This window comes from Nicotiana attenuata, chromosome 8 (genome assembly GCF_001879085.1).
Source record: "Nicotiana attenuata strain UT chromosome 8, NIATTr2, whole genome shotgun sequence".
Classification (NCBI taxonomy): Eukaryota; Viridiplantae; Streptophyta; class Magnoliopsida; order Solanales; family Solanaceae; genus Nicotiana; species Nicotiana attenuata.
Genome location: NC_031996.1, coordinates 41,715,393 through 41,732,016, shown reverse-complemented (window position 1 = coordinate 41,732,016; position 16,624 = coordinate 41,715,393). Strand labels below are relative to the sequence as shown.

The following is a 16,624-nucleotide window of genomic DNA, read 5'->3' as shown; positions in this document are numbered from 1 at the left end:
AGATACACCTATTGCAACTGCCACTAAATTAGATATTGATGAACCTGATTCATCAGTTGATCAGAAGTTGTATAGGGGTATGATTGGTTCACTCTTGTATCTTACTGCCAGTAGACCTGACATTGTTTTCAGTGTAGGGCTATGTGCTCGTTTTCAGGCAAATCCAAAAGAGTCTCACTTGACTGCTGTCAAGAGGATATTGAGATATCTGAAAGGCACTACTGAATTGTGTCTTTGGTACCCTAAAGGTAGTAATTTCAATCTAGTAGGATATGATGCTGACTATGCAGGTTTCCTAGTGGATAGAAAAAGCACCTCAGGTATGGCACACTTCCTTGGTTCATGTCTTGTATCATGGGCTACCAAGAAGCAAAATTCAGTAGCCCTATCTACTGCTGAAGTTGAGTATGTAGCTGCAACTTCTTGTTGTGCTCAATTACTATGGATTAAACAACAATTGGTAGATTTTGGAATTGAAGTGGGATGCATACCAATATTTTGTGATAACACTAGTGTTATAAGTATGACAAAGAACCATGTTTATCATAAAAGGACCAAGCACATAGCTGTTAGACACCACTTCTTGAGAGATAATTATGAGAAAGGATTAATCTCAATAGAATTCTGTGCTAGTGATAAACAAATAGCTGACATCTTCACCAAAGCACTGAACAGGGAAAACTTTGAAAGGAACAGGTTGGAATTAGGGATGATTAAGATCACCTAAAAAGGAACCAGTTCAGAATACAATGAAAAAAATGAAAAAAAAATCACATTTTTTGTTAGAAGTTCTGACTTTATGTAAATATCTAGACAAATTCTTACTCAGTCTCATACTCTAATCAGTATACTCCTGTGACGTGTGTTTATATTAATTCATTGATCTCTTACAAAGTTTTTTTCTATTCTGATATATGAGGCATAATCAAGAGAAGTTCTACTTGAAGAACCTGATTCATCAGTATATGCTCATGAGAAAAGGTCAGGTATGTTTCTATACTTTGCACAATTAGAAAAATAAATATTCCAATTATGAGCAGAAGTCCTATTCTAACCAAAATCCTAAAGATATAACCGTTGAGCATTGAACCAGTTTCATTCTCCTAGAATTCTAAAGAAAACGTGACATTTTCTAAAACCAAGCGTCACCTATTTATCACTAAAAGACCGGAGTCGTAAAGGGATTAGACTCTTGATTGACCACTGCAAAAAGGTTGTTGTTACCGCACCTAATCATACTCCACTTTAAATACACTCCACATACTCCCATTCTAGTCCATAACCGTCATTAAGCCTTAAACCTCAAATCATAATCCTTCTCTCTAAAAATCTCCAAAAATCCCCAAAATTCTCCAGAAATTCTTCACCATGACTACTCCTCAAGAAAATCCAGGAACTCCCCCACCAGTATCTCCTAACACACCCTCATCTGCACCTCCTAGCGACGATCCTAAACCAAGATTTCGCCGGCAGAAAATGTTGGCAAGAAAGACTGTGGCTACTGGTGCTCTGAGAACGGCTCTAAACGAAAAATCGAGAGCCAGCCAGAAAAAGGAGAGCTCTAAAAAAGGAATCATCTGACTCGAGTTCTGAGTCTGAAGCGTTTGTTTCTTCAAGCGATAGAGAAGAACGTGGGTCTTCTGACTCAGACAAGAATCAAGAAAACCCTACGGAGGTAAATACATGCTATGTTTTTTCTGATGTAGTTGAGATAGTGGACAATAGGTTTGTGTTGGTGGGTTCTATGAGAGATGAAAATGAGGGAGAGTCGAGTAGAAAGGGAAAGAAAAAGAAAGATAACATTCTTGCTATTTGTGGAGGAATAGAGGAGAGTGGCAACAAGCCAGGGGGAAGTGAAACTGGGGAGGCTGATGAAGGCCTTGTACACCTGAGTGAACAACAAGATGAACCTGGTTCATCTGTGGAAGAAACCTTGGCTGACATTCTGAAGAAGGTTGGGGCAAGCTATGATCCCAAGAAGCGCAAAGCTTCTTCTCAAAAGGCTCCAACGGCCTCTAAGCCAACAAAGATGAGCAAGGTGTCATCTCCAAAGTCTACTGTCCCTTCAGTACCAAAGGTGAAAGCTACTAGAAGCAGGGTAAAGCAAAGTGAGGCTGAGTTGCAGAAAGCCTTAGAGGCAAGCAAGAAAAAGAAGAAGGAAAAGCGAAAAGCTAAAGTTGTGGAAAGTTCTCTGCAGAAGAAGAGGAGGAGGAGATGGAATTGGTCCATCAGGAAAGAGGTACAACTGAGGAGGTTCCCACTCCTACACCAAAGAGATCCAAGACTTCTACCAAGAAGTCTTCAAAATCTGTATCTGCTGAACCCTTCCTGGCAAAAAGAACCAGGTCTGCAGTCAAAAGAAAACAAGTGAAAGTTCCTGAAGAAGAAGAAACATGGAGTGGAGAGGAAGAAGAAGAGGAATCTGAAAAAGAACAGGACAGATTTGTTCTTTTGGCAGGAGAAAGATATTGAAAGGAAAAATTCTTAAAGACCTGGAGGAGCCAGGCATGAAAAGATTGGTTGATGCCCTGAATGCACATGGGTGGAAGGACATGGTTCTTCAACTAGATGGCAGGCTGGCAAGGAAAGAGCTGATCGAGTTTATGGCAAATGCCACGGTGGTGAATGGGGTTGTTACAAGCTTGGTGAGGGGAGTAGAGGTGCAGTTTGATGCACCTAAATTGGGCAGAATTCTAGACATACCTTGTGAGGGCTATGATGACGATACTAGGCAAAGGTGGCCTTGTCTAGATTCTCTCCCTTCTGCTCTCCAAATCACCAGAAATTTCTGTGATACCAAGTCTGCTGAAGAAGTGCCTGAGGCTAGGTTTGTGCAAAAGAGTGAGATGAAGCCTGAGCACAAGGTGCTCTTTGAGTTTGTGAACAAGTGTTTGCTGCCCAGACAGGAGAGAAGGCACACTGCAAATTATATGGACCTGGTCCTTCTGGAGTGTCTTGTGAGAGGAAAGCAGATTAACTGGCCTGCTTACATTGTCAAGCTGCTGGATAGAGTCATCAATGGCTCCAAGGCCCATGCCACACCTTATGGGTTTATACTGACAACTGTCTTGGCCAAGTTAGATGTGCCATAGAAAAAGTGGGAGATGGCCTCCAGCAAAGAGCACTTTGGAATCAAAACTCTGCAGGCTTGTGACTATCTGCTAAGTGTAACCCCAGCTGAACCTGGTTCATCCTTGAAGACTCCTGTGAACAGCAAAGTTAGGGCATTGGTTCGAGAGTGTGAAACAAAAGATGCAGAAATTGCTAGGCTCCAGGCTCGCATTGCTGAACTAGAAAGTGAAAGAAATGGCCTCAAAGCTGAGCTAGCAAAGGAAAAGGAAAAGAGTGAAGGGATGCTCCAAACAATGCTTAATCTTCTTCAATCCCAACCGTCTAGTTCCTCCAAGCCCTAGAACCGTTTAGAAAACCCCTCAGTGACCCAGATTCGGGATTTTTCTCTGTTTTTTTGCTCATGGTTGGATGTTTGTTTTTCTTTTTGTGGTCTGTTTTGTAGAAACACCTCCTAATCAATGACAATGTGCTTTGTTTTCTCTTGTTCTATGAAACTTCTGATCTTAATAGCTAAATTTCTTGTGAAGTTGATTATTGATTAACTGAATCATGTTTTCACTTGAAGTTGCCCCAGTGGCCATGAGTAATAATTAACATCTGGGATTCATATAATATGCAACTTTTCGATGATGCCAAAAGGGGGAAGAGATATTGTGCTTTACTTTGTATTCTGATAATAAAGTGATATTTATAACCTGATTAAACCTGGTCCTTAATGATAAGTTATATTAAAGTGTGATAATTAAGCTGAGTTCCACAGGGTCTCTGATCAATAAAAGCACAGAGTTTGTCATTATCAAAAAGGGGAAATTTGTTGGCCCAAGTTCAGATGAAGTTTTGAAGATTGACAAAATGAACTCAGTCATGAACCAGGTCCATCATGTGAGACAGACACAGTGTTGATATACTTATACATGTGACATACGTGTGAATATAAGTCTCAAGGGTCAGCAACAATATCTTCTGAGTTGATCGAAAAGGTTGCATATGATAAGGAGTTAAAGTCTCATTATGTGAAGAGAACTACATCCGGATCAAGAATAAGGATTGGAGTTTGAATTGTTCTAGGACTCGAATTTGATGAAGGATCGGCAATTCGAGTTTTAATCAAACTCTGATTACTAACTCTATAAATAATAATGATTGTTCTCTTTTACAGGAATTGCATAAACGCAGAAGTGAAACTAAATTGAAGAGCAAAATAGCAAGGCTTTTTGCAAGCAATTTACGTGAGATTCAAGTGTGCATTCCTGAAGCTACTTGGACAAGATAGAAGAACCAATTCCATTGTGTCTTTCTTTTATTCTAGTTCAATTGTAGTAGGTGTTTTCATATTGTACCTTTCAGCTTTCATAGAAGAAATTGTATTAGGTACTTTTGAGTATTCAAGTTAGAGTTAACTTGAAAGTGTCGCAGCAGTTGAGGCTGTGTGCCACACTGGGATTAGAGTTTAATCCTTAGGTTTACAAGAGTTTTGTAAATGCTGTTTTGGCTCAGTGATTTTAGTGGAAGTTTGGGAAAATCCTACTGAGTAGTAGGTCGTGGTTTTTTCACCTTTTGAGCCAGGTGTTTTCCACGTAAAAATCTCTGTGTTCTTTATTTTATGCACTCTTAATTCCGCAAACAGTCATAGTAAGTACATCTAGAAGAACCAGGTTCTTCTAGTGCGAAAATTAGCTACCACACAAATCACCCCCCTTCTTGTGTGGTATTGACGTGTAGAACATCAATCTTTCTTTTGAGATCAGGACATTCAGCATGAACATGGCCATATCTTCCACACTCAAAATATTTTCCATCATTTTTATCTTGTTCATTGTATTGTCTGGTCCTTCTAGATGACATTCTTCCCCTTTTTGTATTTCTGTATCTTCTCATTAATCCATTCATATTGTCTGGTTCTTTTGCGTGACATTCTTCTCCTTTTTGTGTTTCTGTATCTTCTCATCAATCCATTAATATTTTTCGAGACCATGACAATTTTTTCTTCAAGTGCCTCTACGTCATCATTGTTATCATTCTCAGAGCCTTCAGTTGTGGCTTTTGAAAGCTACAATTTTCTTCTTTTCTTCCTGACGCATTTTCTTGAGATGTGTTTTCTCAAAAGCTATGAGGTCTCCACGCAGTTCATTATATGATAGTTTATCCAAGTCTTGAGATTCAAGTGCTACTAGTTTTTTCATCCATGTACTAGGCAAACATCTTAGGATTTTTCGAACTTGTTCACCACTGTAGTATGGTCTACCAAAAGCTTTCAGATCTCCAATGATTTTGCTGAATAGAGCAAACATTTCTTCGATAGATTCACCTTCTTTCATCTGAAAGAGTTCATAGTCGTGAACCAACAGATTTATCCTTGTTTCTTTCACTTTGCTCGTTCCTTCATAAATAACTTCCAGTTTATCCCACATTTTCTTGGTTGTATCGCAGCTTGAAATTTTCTCATATTCTTCTCCACTTATGGCATTATACAACAAATTTTGTGCCTTAGCATTAACTTGAATAACTGCCATTTGCTCGCCAGCGTAGTGATCTATATCTTCAGGATCAGTGGATGATTGTCCTTCAACTTTCTTGTCAAACTTTGATGCTGGAAGTGGATTGTTTCCTTTTTTGATAGCATGTCATACTTTGACACCATAGGACTTCGCATATATTTCCATGCGAACTTTCTAATAAGAGAAGTGATGTCCATTGAAATATGGTAGCCTTACTTGAGATGTCCCTTCCTGGAATAGTGCCCCAATAGTTACTTGATTTGACATGATCTTTTCTCACTAACTGTTAAGCAAAAGAGTAAATATATGAGATCTTGATCCGATACCAATTGAAAGTACAAGAGGGGAGGGGGATGAATTATCGATTTTTCTTTTACATCTAAGTAGTTGACCAGTTTATCCAATAGTCGACTAAAAGTAAAGGCAGGATAAAGCTAAAGACAGAAGTAAAGTGCAAGAATTAAAGACACCTAGAATTTTTATACTGGTTCGGATTCAATATGAATTCTACTCCAGTCCTCTTGGGTTGCAAGGGTATTCTCTCTACAAAGCTCCTTGAATAACTTCGTACAATTGTGTTGATGTTATCTCCGAACACCAACTCACTTTTGGTTCTAAGTACGCCCGTAATAATTGAGATACAATACCTCACCAAGGGTTTTCTCTCTTTCTTCTCTTGACTGATTACATAGTAAACTACTTTAGATTACAATGCTTGTTTAGAGTAGAACAAAGAGTATGAAGTTGGTTTGATCAACGTATGTCCGCTTCTAGACCGATACAGATCTATATATTACTTCGTGAGGTCTTCTTTGCCTCTTGATTGTTGTGAATCTTGAGAGATTACAGACCCAAGAAAATTGATCCTTGAAAGTAATCATAGAGTGATTCTTTCCAAGAATAAGTGTGGAGCTTCCGTTAATTTGCCTTGACTTGTAGTCTTGGTAGAGTTTTCCTCCGCTGAGCAGATTTTCCTTTTATTCGAGCAATCACAAATAGATCCCTTGATTCTGGGAGTTAACCGTCTTCCTTTTATGAATGAATCTTCAGTGCAGATTTTCGGCAATCTTGACTTCCTCTAATTTAGGTCCTTTCTTTAATATCTTCCGTCAATCTATTGTCAAATTCTTGATTGATTTTCCGTTTGAATATTCGCTACTCCTTCCTTTCTCGTCTCTTGTAGCCGGTGTTTGATAGTCTTCCTTTTTGGTTAATCCTTGAGTGTTTCTGCACATAAAAGATGTGTTATTTTGCATCATTAAAATAAATGTAGATCTAACAATGCCCAGGGCCAATTCTACCATATAAGTTACAGGTTTGACAGAAACCAATAAATTTCGCTTAGATCCTGTATTTGTGTCAAAATTTTTACTTAATATGTACAAAGAATATATCTTGAACCCAGTAACCTAAAAGGGTTGTGGGTTCAGAATCATCAACTTAAAGTCCTGAATCCGCCTCTTCACAAATGTAAATTTAGCTCGGGGCAACTTGGCTTTTTCTTTTCTTTCTTTTCCTCAAAAGGTGCAATGCCTTGTTAGTTCATTGGAACAAATTGAACATTTCTATGATTTAGATGATATGTTAAACAATTACTTTCTTTGACCTAGTGTGACGGACAATCCTCAGACATTATTAAGATATATAGAGCTAATAACACTGAAACAAAGATAGAAATAAGAGCAACACGTAGGATGTGAAATAGATCACAATATCTCCTTATGAGTGGATTCTTGCTTTCTGATCAAACAGCTTTTGTTACTTTTCCTGCAAACCTGACCAATTTTGGTTGAGCCTCAAATGTGGTTGTCAGCATTAGTGATACGATCATGGATAGTCCAGACTTCCAGAGAGCAGAGAGTCATTGCAGAGGATCCAAAGATGTCTAATGGACGTTGACTCGTTAATTCCAAGATCAAGAATATTTTAGAATTGCACATTAACCTTAGATCATTTTCTTTATCAGTTTTCGTGTATTTGATAGGGACCCATCTTTGTTCGCTTTCAACTACTAATTACGTGATTTTAAGAATTAGGGTATTCTCTTAAATAGGTTTAGTTGTTGTTGAATCAGTAGTCTCTTTAGTTTTTAAACCAATATCATTGATATGCCCCAAAATAAATAATTACTTGATCTTCTTGTGTTCCCGAGACCTCTCCCACCCCAACATCCAATAATAAAAAAATTAGCCATAAAATTGTATAAAACTTACGTTTTTGTTGGATATTATTTTGAGGGCGGTTGTAAAGTGTCATTTTTCTAAAAAAATTAGCATGACTTCATTCATAGGGCATGTCTTTGTGTTATGCTTCAAAACAAAATTCTCTTATTGTGAAAGCAGTTTTGTTTACAACAAAACAAAAACCAATTCTCTCTAAAAAGACCTAAATTATAGTTATCCCAAAATAAAATTCAAACACTCACAAAGCCGAGAACAAAGACTACAAAAAAACAAAAAAAAAAACATAATGCCATCCATATTGAGGCAGGTGATCAATTCACAATCCACAAAGAAGAATCAATATTTTTCAGCTGCTGGCTTCCCTTCTTTTATTACAATATATTCTCAATGATATGCCAAATATTAACAGTAGCAATAGGGTGATTGCTGGAATGGCCACAGACAAAGCAATCACTTTAGCAATTGGTTGACCCTCTGAGCTTCCTGCAACATTAAAATACATCAATTAGTACATAAAACACAAAGAGTTAAGTAATGCTTTCTGTATGATCCATATCGAATTTAGGGGTATCAAATGGGCGGGTTGGGCTTATTTGGGCGGGTTATAATGGGCTAAGTCAATAAATGGACGCGTTATTGACCCGTCTAAAAATTATTTGGGTTGAGATGGCCTAAGTCAAGATGGACTAAAGTTGGGGCTTTTGCATCTATACCCGGTTTTGGGGCCACAATTGAACCTATACTCAGTTTGCAAAAAAAATTGCAAGCGTACCTACTTTACGATCAACTTCAGACTTATCGAGTCTGAAGTTAAAAAAAATGCCTGAAGTGAAAAAATTGCACTTCAGATGCACTTAAGGCCAAATAGGTCTGAAGTGTAACCAATGGTTTCATGCACTTAAGGACAATAAGTCTGAAGTGAAAAATGACACTTCAGATGCACTTAAGGCCAAAAGGTCTGAAGTGCAATAAACGTTTTGCTACACTTAAGGCTAATAAGTCTGAAGTGCAATTGCACCTCTGATGCACTTAAGGCCAAAAGGTCTGCAGAGCAACAAACGTTTTGCTACACTTAAGGCCAATAAGTCTGAAGTAAAAAATTGCACTTCAGATGCAGTTAAGGCCAAAAAGTCTGAAGTGCAACAAACGTTTTCATTCACTTAAAGCTAATAAGTCTGAAAAGAAAATTGCCCAGAAAAAAAATTTTGTTCTTCGAATTATAACAATCCAATATACGATTTAATACATAAATCTGCTCCAAATGAGCTCAAATTTGAAACATAACTTCCAAATATCATCAGGAACAAACCCCAATCTTCAATTTGTCAAAACAACAATAAATCTAATGAACCCATTTTGCAATTAAGAAAAATAAAAAGAAGAAACCATCAGCAATAGTAAAAAATAAAGCGTCATAACAGCTCAACATTGTAAAACATCATAAACTACATTAAAATATATTCACAACTACCATATAAAATCATTGTCACCCGAAGAAGGAGAAGGAGAAGGAGAAGAAGAAAATGTAGCAGGATTATTTTTTCATTCACACAACAAACGTTTTCATTCACCATTGCAAAACATCAAATAAAACTTTTTTCTTTTGTTATGGTCATATATAACATATCGAACAAAAAGAATTATTTTTAAGATATTTTAGCAAAGTTACTCTTGAACCAATTTGAGCTAAAAATTAGCCCTACTTTAGGCAGGTTGAGATGGTATGGGTCAAGATGGGATGGGTTCAACACATGAGCGGGTCAATGACTGGCCCAACCTTGAACGAATTGGACAGGTTAAATGGGTTGGTGCTCAAATTGCCCCCTCTATTGATTAATGAGATTACGCTTCTTAGTAATTTCAATTTTAAATCCAGATAATTCCTGTAATTAAACTTCTGATCCATATAACAATATAAATTGAACTCTGATCCATATAACAATATAAATTGAACAAGGTTCTTTACCTGATTTAGGACGAGCGAAACAACGAATTTCTTTGCTGGTTGAGTAGTTATCAAATCCACATAACTCATATTTCGCTTCACAAGCTGTACAATTCGGCACACTCCATGTCAAGCTCAAACCAAACATATCTGAATATTTTAAATCATCCGATGCTATAGAGAAATTTCTAGCAGTAACGTTACACCCCGGCATATATTTTTCATAATCTGAGCCATCATAAAATGCTAATAAATCAGTTGTGTCGTTGCTAAGGCAATCAACAACGTGTGATCTGAAGGTTAATGGATACTCTGAAGGACAACTTATGATAGTGTAATTCACAATCACATAAGGTTCGAAAGGAGAAGAAGAAAGATTCAAGTTCATTAGTCGACGCGCTAGGCAATTATCAGCGTCAAGGAGTTTAATTTCTGGATTGGAATATCTGATGGTTTGGACTAAAAATTCCCCAGAAAAAGGAAGATTAAGAACTGTGTATCCATGGCTATTGCATTTGAGATTAAAGCCAGGATAGCCACAATTTTGAGGCTGTTGGTTTTCTAGGTAAAATGGGAATCTTATAGGGAACTTATTTTTAGCACAATATGATTCTGAGCAATCATTTTTGGCATAGACAAACAAAAATGGCAAGAAAAGACTGAGCAACACTTTCAGGATATCCATCACACGTTTACAACAATGTCTGTAAAGAGAAATATAAATAAATACACTCCACCAAGGGGTGTTGTGAAGGGGCGGAGCTAGAGTGCCGGGAGCGGGTTCGGCCGAATTCAATAGCTTTGGTTCGAACCCTGTATTTGTCTTAAAAACTTCATTGAATATGTATAAATAATTAATCTAGAACCCAGTAACTTCAAACGATTAGAATCCCGAACCCATAAGTTTGAAATCCCGGCTCCGCCTGTGGTATTGTGAGAGGATGGGACCCCGCCAACCTTAACTGGCCAAAGTCTTCAGATTCGAGGAAAAACTCTGAATATGGAGCACTTTCCCTTTAAATGGACCCTATACGATGCGAATCTAGATTAGTTAGTGTGTGTCTGAATATCAAATGGTTGTACAAAAAACAAGTATAAGTACATATACACATATCCATAATGCAACTATGAATTGAAAATAATGTATGTAGTCCTTTTCTTGATCAATTCTATCGGCTGACATTCCTCTTTAATTTGAGTGCCATAGGACTTCTCAAAGTCAAAAAGATTTGGAGGGTATAAAAGTTCTTTATATGATAGTTGATGGATACTTGTCAAATACTATAGGTTGGAAATGTTCATAGTATCCATTTTTCTTCTTGAATATTGGAAACGTTCATAGAGAATGATATGTGACGCGAACTACTTAGTTTGGAGAACAATTTTGTTTTTAACTCAAAGACAAATCCATTAATCTTTGATAATTCTTGCTTAGATTAATTTTCTCCTCTCTTATAATTTATACTAGTACTTAGTGATGTTAGGTTGCCTCACCTTTTTTTTTTTTTTTCAATTATCAGCTAACAACAAAATTTGGCCAGTAGGCCTATATATCATTGGAAAAAGAAGAATTAGAATCTTAGATTTGAAATTTTATATCTTGTACTGGCTAGTACTACTGAAGGCTGGAGAGAGAGAACAGTAAAATAAAAAAGAAAAAGAAAAAATATACAAAGAAAAATCGTGGAACATGAGTGAAATTCAAGAGGAAAAAATTCTTGATTTCATTTGTAACTACTATGAAATAATGTAAAAAGGGTTTAAACGTGTTTTACATATTCCAACAACCAATATACTTCAACTTCTAAAACCAACATAACAAGTAACGAACTATTGGAATGGTGAATTCGGATATATCGACTCAACTAATTACTCCCTCCGGTTCAAAATAAGTGATTTTTTGGTTTTTTTCTTGTGGTTCAAAATAAGTGATTTTTCCAAATTTCAAGAATGAATTAATTATTTTTTTCCTGCATTGCCCTTGGAGTAATTAATGCTGGAGTATGTGTTAGGAGTGTTTATGTGAAGAGATAATAAATGTTAGTATGGTCAATTTTATTGCTAATTAATGTTAAAAGGTGAATTTCTTAATATGTGTGAATACAACCAAAAAATCACGTATTTTGGACCGGAAGGAATAGTAGATAAGACCCCAGCAACAATTACTTTTTTGTCTTATTCTTTTCTTCCGGGTGTTATACGTTGCTAATTTAATAATTGGGCAAAATATAAAATTGGTCGGTCGATCAAACTAATTGCATTCGCTAGCGAAAAAGTATAAAAATATGTATATAACACTTATATACAAAAGTATACAATTTATTGGCTAATTTTTTTTTTTTGGGGGGAGCTTCTAAAAATATATATATATTTTCTTAATATTTGCGCCGGATAGCCTTCCTTCCGTTCCAATTTATGTGACACTCTTTCCTCTTAAATCAGTACTAAAAAGAATGATATCTTTCTATATTAGCAATAATTTAACTTTAAAAAGATCACTTTACCCTTCGTGAGATGATTTATATCCACATAAATATTCATAGCTCGTTTAAACCAAAAGTTTTAAAAAAATATATTTCTTTCTTAAACTAGGTATTCAGTCAAACACTGTCACATAAAGTGGGATGGCTGAAATATATATTTAAGAACTCGAAACCAAAATTAGTAGCTAGTTAAGAATGAAGGAATTCATATAGAGAGAACATGCCGGTCAGTTAGTACCTGGATTTCCTTGTAGGTCTTAGAAGTCTTGCTAGAAATATCATACTACAATGCACTTGATCAACTTGTGTACATGTTCTTGTCATCTACTAGTTGACATTATTATAATCTACTTTTTTTCTTTGTGTGAAAGAACACTATTATCATCATATATAATATCAAGTAGTTGATATTATAATTTACTTTATTTCCTTGTGTGTGAGATAATACTATGTTCATCATCATATATACATCCACAGCTTGGGCCAGCCAATCATATCAACACTCTTATAAGCAATTGTTTTGAATGATAAAAGAGAGAATAATTAACCAGTTTTGCAGAATAACACTAGAAAACAAAGAGTTGTTATAACACGTTGAAGACCTAAAATAAATAGATAAAAGTGTTCCATCTCTCATCAGTACTTAAGAATTTTGATAAGGTGATCACACAGTATAAAGGATAAAATTATGTGGTTGAGATCTTTGGTTCAAGCCTCACCCCTCACGCATGCATTTACACCAATATTTTCACGTGCTTGGCTCAAGAAAAAAAAATCTAACTGTCACATGAGGTGGCTGCAGGTTGACTTCATCAATTCAAGAACTTGAGAATGAAATGGAAAAATTGGGAGACAAAAAAATAAAATAACAATGAAGTTTAGGCTTTTTTTTCTTTATTACTATCGCACCAATACCATAAATGGCGAACCAGTAACAAATTTAGAGGTGTAATTTTTAAAAATCACTCAAAGATATGATGTTCGGCTAAAAATTCATGCTTTTGTATGTAATTTGTCTTGCATTATACCTCGATCTTCTTAACTTTGATGTGAATATTTGTGACTCGAGCTTAATAATGGTATTTATATGTGTATGAGTAAATGGGAAATGAAGCTTGCATGCAAATTGAAGTAAAAACGGAAGAATTTGGAGGAAGTATGACTTTGGTGCCCGAGTTCACGTCAGGCACCAACCAAAACGTCAAGGGCAGCAGAGCACAAAAGTGAAAAAAGTTTGGTGTCCAGGTTCGCGCCAAGCGCAAAGCGGGACACCCAAGGACGGATTTCTTCCTAATTCGGCTAGAACTTAGTAGTTTCGACCCTACGCATCCCCAACATATATAAAAGGGGTTCTAAACCTATTTCTTAGAGGGAGACATTACTACAGAGGCAAGAAGGCTATGAAAACACATGGAAGGAACCACTACATGAAATCATCCCTGTAGCAGCGACCAAAGTTGCCACTAAAGACCTGAAAGTCGCCACTAAAAACATTCACCGGCGACGTTAAGGTTGCTGCAAGCAAACCCGTAAGTAAATGTTATTTGTGACGACTCAACGAGGTCGCCACAATAAATACACATTTGTGGCGACTTAACTCGCCCCAAGAAGTAAGCAAAATTTTGCTAAAAAATTCGTAGGTCGCTACTGATAAAGACAATAGTGACGACATTAGCCGCCGCTAAAAATTACAACTTCAGTGGCAACTCTCATCGCACAATTGCCTATGTTCAAATTGTATTTTCCATTTTTTTTAAAAAACTACAGCAACAATATTACTAACAGTATTGCACAAATATATTAGCCGAGCAACCCAATAACATTAGAAGAGACAACACTAAAGACATTTCCCAAACAAAATAATATAGAAAACTTCTAGTAATAATTCATAACATAACTAATTGTACTCATGAAACCAATAAAAACAAAACAAGATTTCTTCAAGTTCTGCCTTGGCTAGCATCATTTTTCCTTGAAGTCCTAAGACTCTGCACAAGCTCAAGCCATGAACTCAGAATCCCGTGCCATGAAAACGTCTCTGCAGTCACTTAATTTTTGCCCATTGAAAATCTAAGGATCGTTAAATTCATGTATATGCCCTCTAAAATCCACATATCTAATAGATACCAAATTGAATAGTTATCACCACATATATCGATCCCAGAAAATTAAATGCCTTTCTGCCAATTTCCTCTCGTGATGACCCCTGTAAGGCTCCTTCATGAACAAGCTGTCAACAATAAGGTTAATAAAAATAATTAAATGTCAATAAAATAAGCTTATTAGAAACAGAATAGGAGAAAGTTTACTTTTTATGTTCAAATTATTAATATCAGTTTCTCTTAGAGACAGTATTTTGGGCTAAAAAGTGATCAGTAAATTGAACAACTAGCAACAGCAAAAACAAAGGATAAAGCCAAAACAAATGGGATCCTCAAGAAGTGTGACCATCATACAGTAAATATCAAGCCATACTTAAAATTAGAGTAAAATCACACCATATCATCCAGATTCTCCCCAAGCCATACTTAAAATTGACTACACTTGTTGACATGGAAAATCATCTAATAAGAAATTTAAAGACCTTTAGGAAAATCTTTTGAAGGAATAACTCTAGATGGCCTTGCTAATAATTCTCTGGATGTTAGGAAACATCAGAAGACCAATGACTCACTGAAGTTAGACTGGCTGTAAATAACCATAGGTAAGTAAGGACAAGATTAGACTGCTTCAAAGAGCGGCTTCTTGACAGAACACCAAATTGAGAGATCAATTTGTTAAGATGAACTGATTCCTTTCTTTATGGAAACAAGACTAATTCCTTTCTAAGCATTTCTCATTCCTTTTAGTTCTTAACAGAAAACTAAAAATCCAGCAGTCTAATAGTATACCTATTGTAGCGATAACAAATGTCGCCGCAAATAATTTAACTTTTGTGGCAATAATTAAGGTCGCCACTAAATATCGTCACAAAAAGTTCACTTTCTTGTAGTGAACGAATCACAAGTGTTTTCTCTTCTGTTCTTCCTTAATCTGTATTTTAATGCTTTCAATTATTATCATAATTGTTAGTATGATTATGAGTAGCTAAATTTTCTCGTCTAGGGTTTGATGTAACCTATTGGAGGATGATTTTTTACTGCGTTTAATAAAAATTTGCATGTGACTTTTCTCTACTCGTTCAACTACGTTTTCATTATTGTTGATTAAAGAACTCTCAATTAATTGTGTCTATTTAATTAGTGTGTACTGCTATAGAGAGAGTACGCATCTAGGTAGTTGTTGAACAACACCACTCCTAATGGCAGAGGCGGACCCAGGATTTGAGCACAGCGGGGGCACCGCTATATACATAGATATGTCAGCTAGTAACGATAAAATTTGTCGTGCTAACTCCTCGTAAACTCAATGACTTTGAATCAGTGACCGAAAGGATGTTCAAAAATATCATAAACTTAAGTCTAATAACAACAAGATTAAAGGTCTATTAAGCTGTCCAAGTAGAGTCTCGGTCATGCCGTTGAATTGATGGATATCGCATAAGGACTTTTGGAGTTTTTTATTACTGTTTTTGGGAATTTTTTTATTGCATGACTTATTTTTATACAGGTCAAGAAAATGGTAAAGCTTATAAACTTAATTATCACGATAAAGAAGGTGATTGGCTTCTTGCTAATGGAATATCTTATCCCCTTGCAATTTCCTTTAATCTTTTTATGTTTCTCTCTATTACTTTTTCAATATCTAGAAGAAGGATGTTTCTCAAAATTAGGAGATTCAGACTATTTGTGTTGAAGTTGACTACTATGTTGTTCATGAACTTAGAAAAGATAAAGAGAAAAAAAACAAGATGAGCACTAAATACATAATTCTATTCTACCTTAAATTCATAGAGGGAAAAAATAAAACGAAAAAACCGCTAGTGTTGGGGCTCGAACCCAGGTGATGTAGCAACTGAGGGAAGACAAGCGGAATGCTAAACCAGCTGTGCAGTTCTTCTTTTGAGTTTGGGGGGCACATCAAAAATATTTAAGGGGTCCTTGTTGTATATACATAATATATATGCACGATTTTTGCCCAGGCTAACGGGTTCCGATGACCCCACTAGTCCCCATGTAGGTCTGCCTCTGCCTAATGGATTTAAGAAATCAATACGGAGGATTTAAAGGCGGAACGAAACTTTGGTGCAATCGTAGTGAGCGGTGAATTAGTCACAGCTAGCGTAATTCGAGAGATCATACGTCTAGTAAATTGTGGTAGTTGCTCGAGCGAGAACTATGATACCCAAAGTACTCACGATCGGTAGAGAATACTTAGGAGAATTTATAGAAAACGTAGCGGAGGAGATTCTGACAATAAGGAAAATTGTAACCCTAGACTTTCCCAATATTGTCTCCAACCCTTACTATATTTAGTTGTTGATTTACTACTTTAATTTGTTAG

At 36.2% G+C, this 16,624-nt stretch overlaps 1 protein-coding gene across 1 annotated transcript; it reads right to left on the bottom strand.

The window, feature by feature from the left end:
* LOC109231868 (putative RING-H2 finger protein ATL21A) lies at window positions 7,886–10,401 on the bottom strand. The gene is made up of 2 exons (XM_019397488.1): window positions 9,720–10,401; window positions 7,886–8,236 (listed from the first exon to the last, which is right to left on the bottom strand). Exons 1-2 carry the CDS (start codon window positions 10,381–10,383, stop codon window positions 8,100–8,102), a joined length of 801 nt encoding a protein of 266 aa, XP_019253033.1. The 5' UTR covers window positions 10,384–10,401; the 3' UTR covers window positions 7,886–8,099.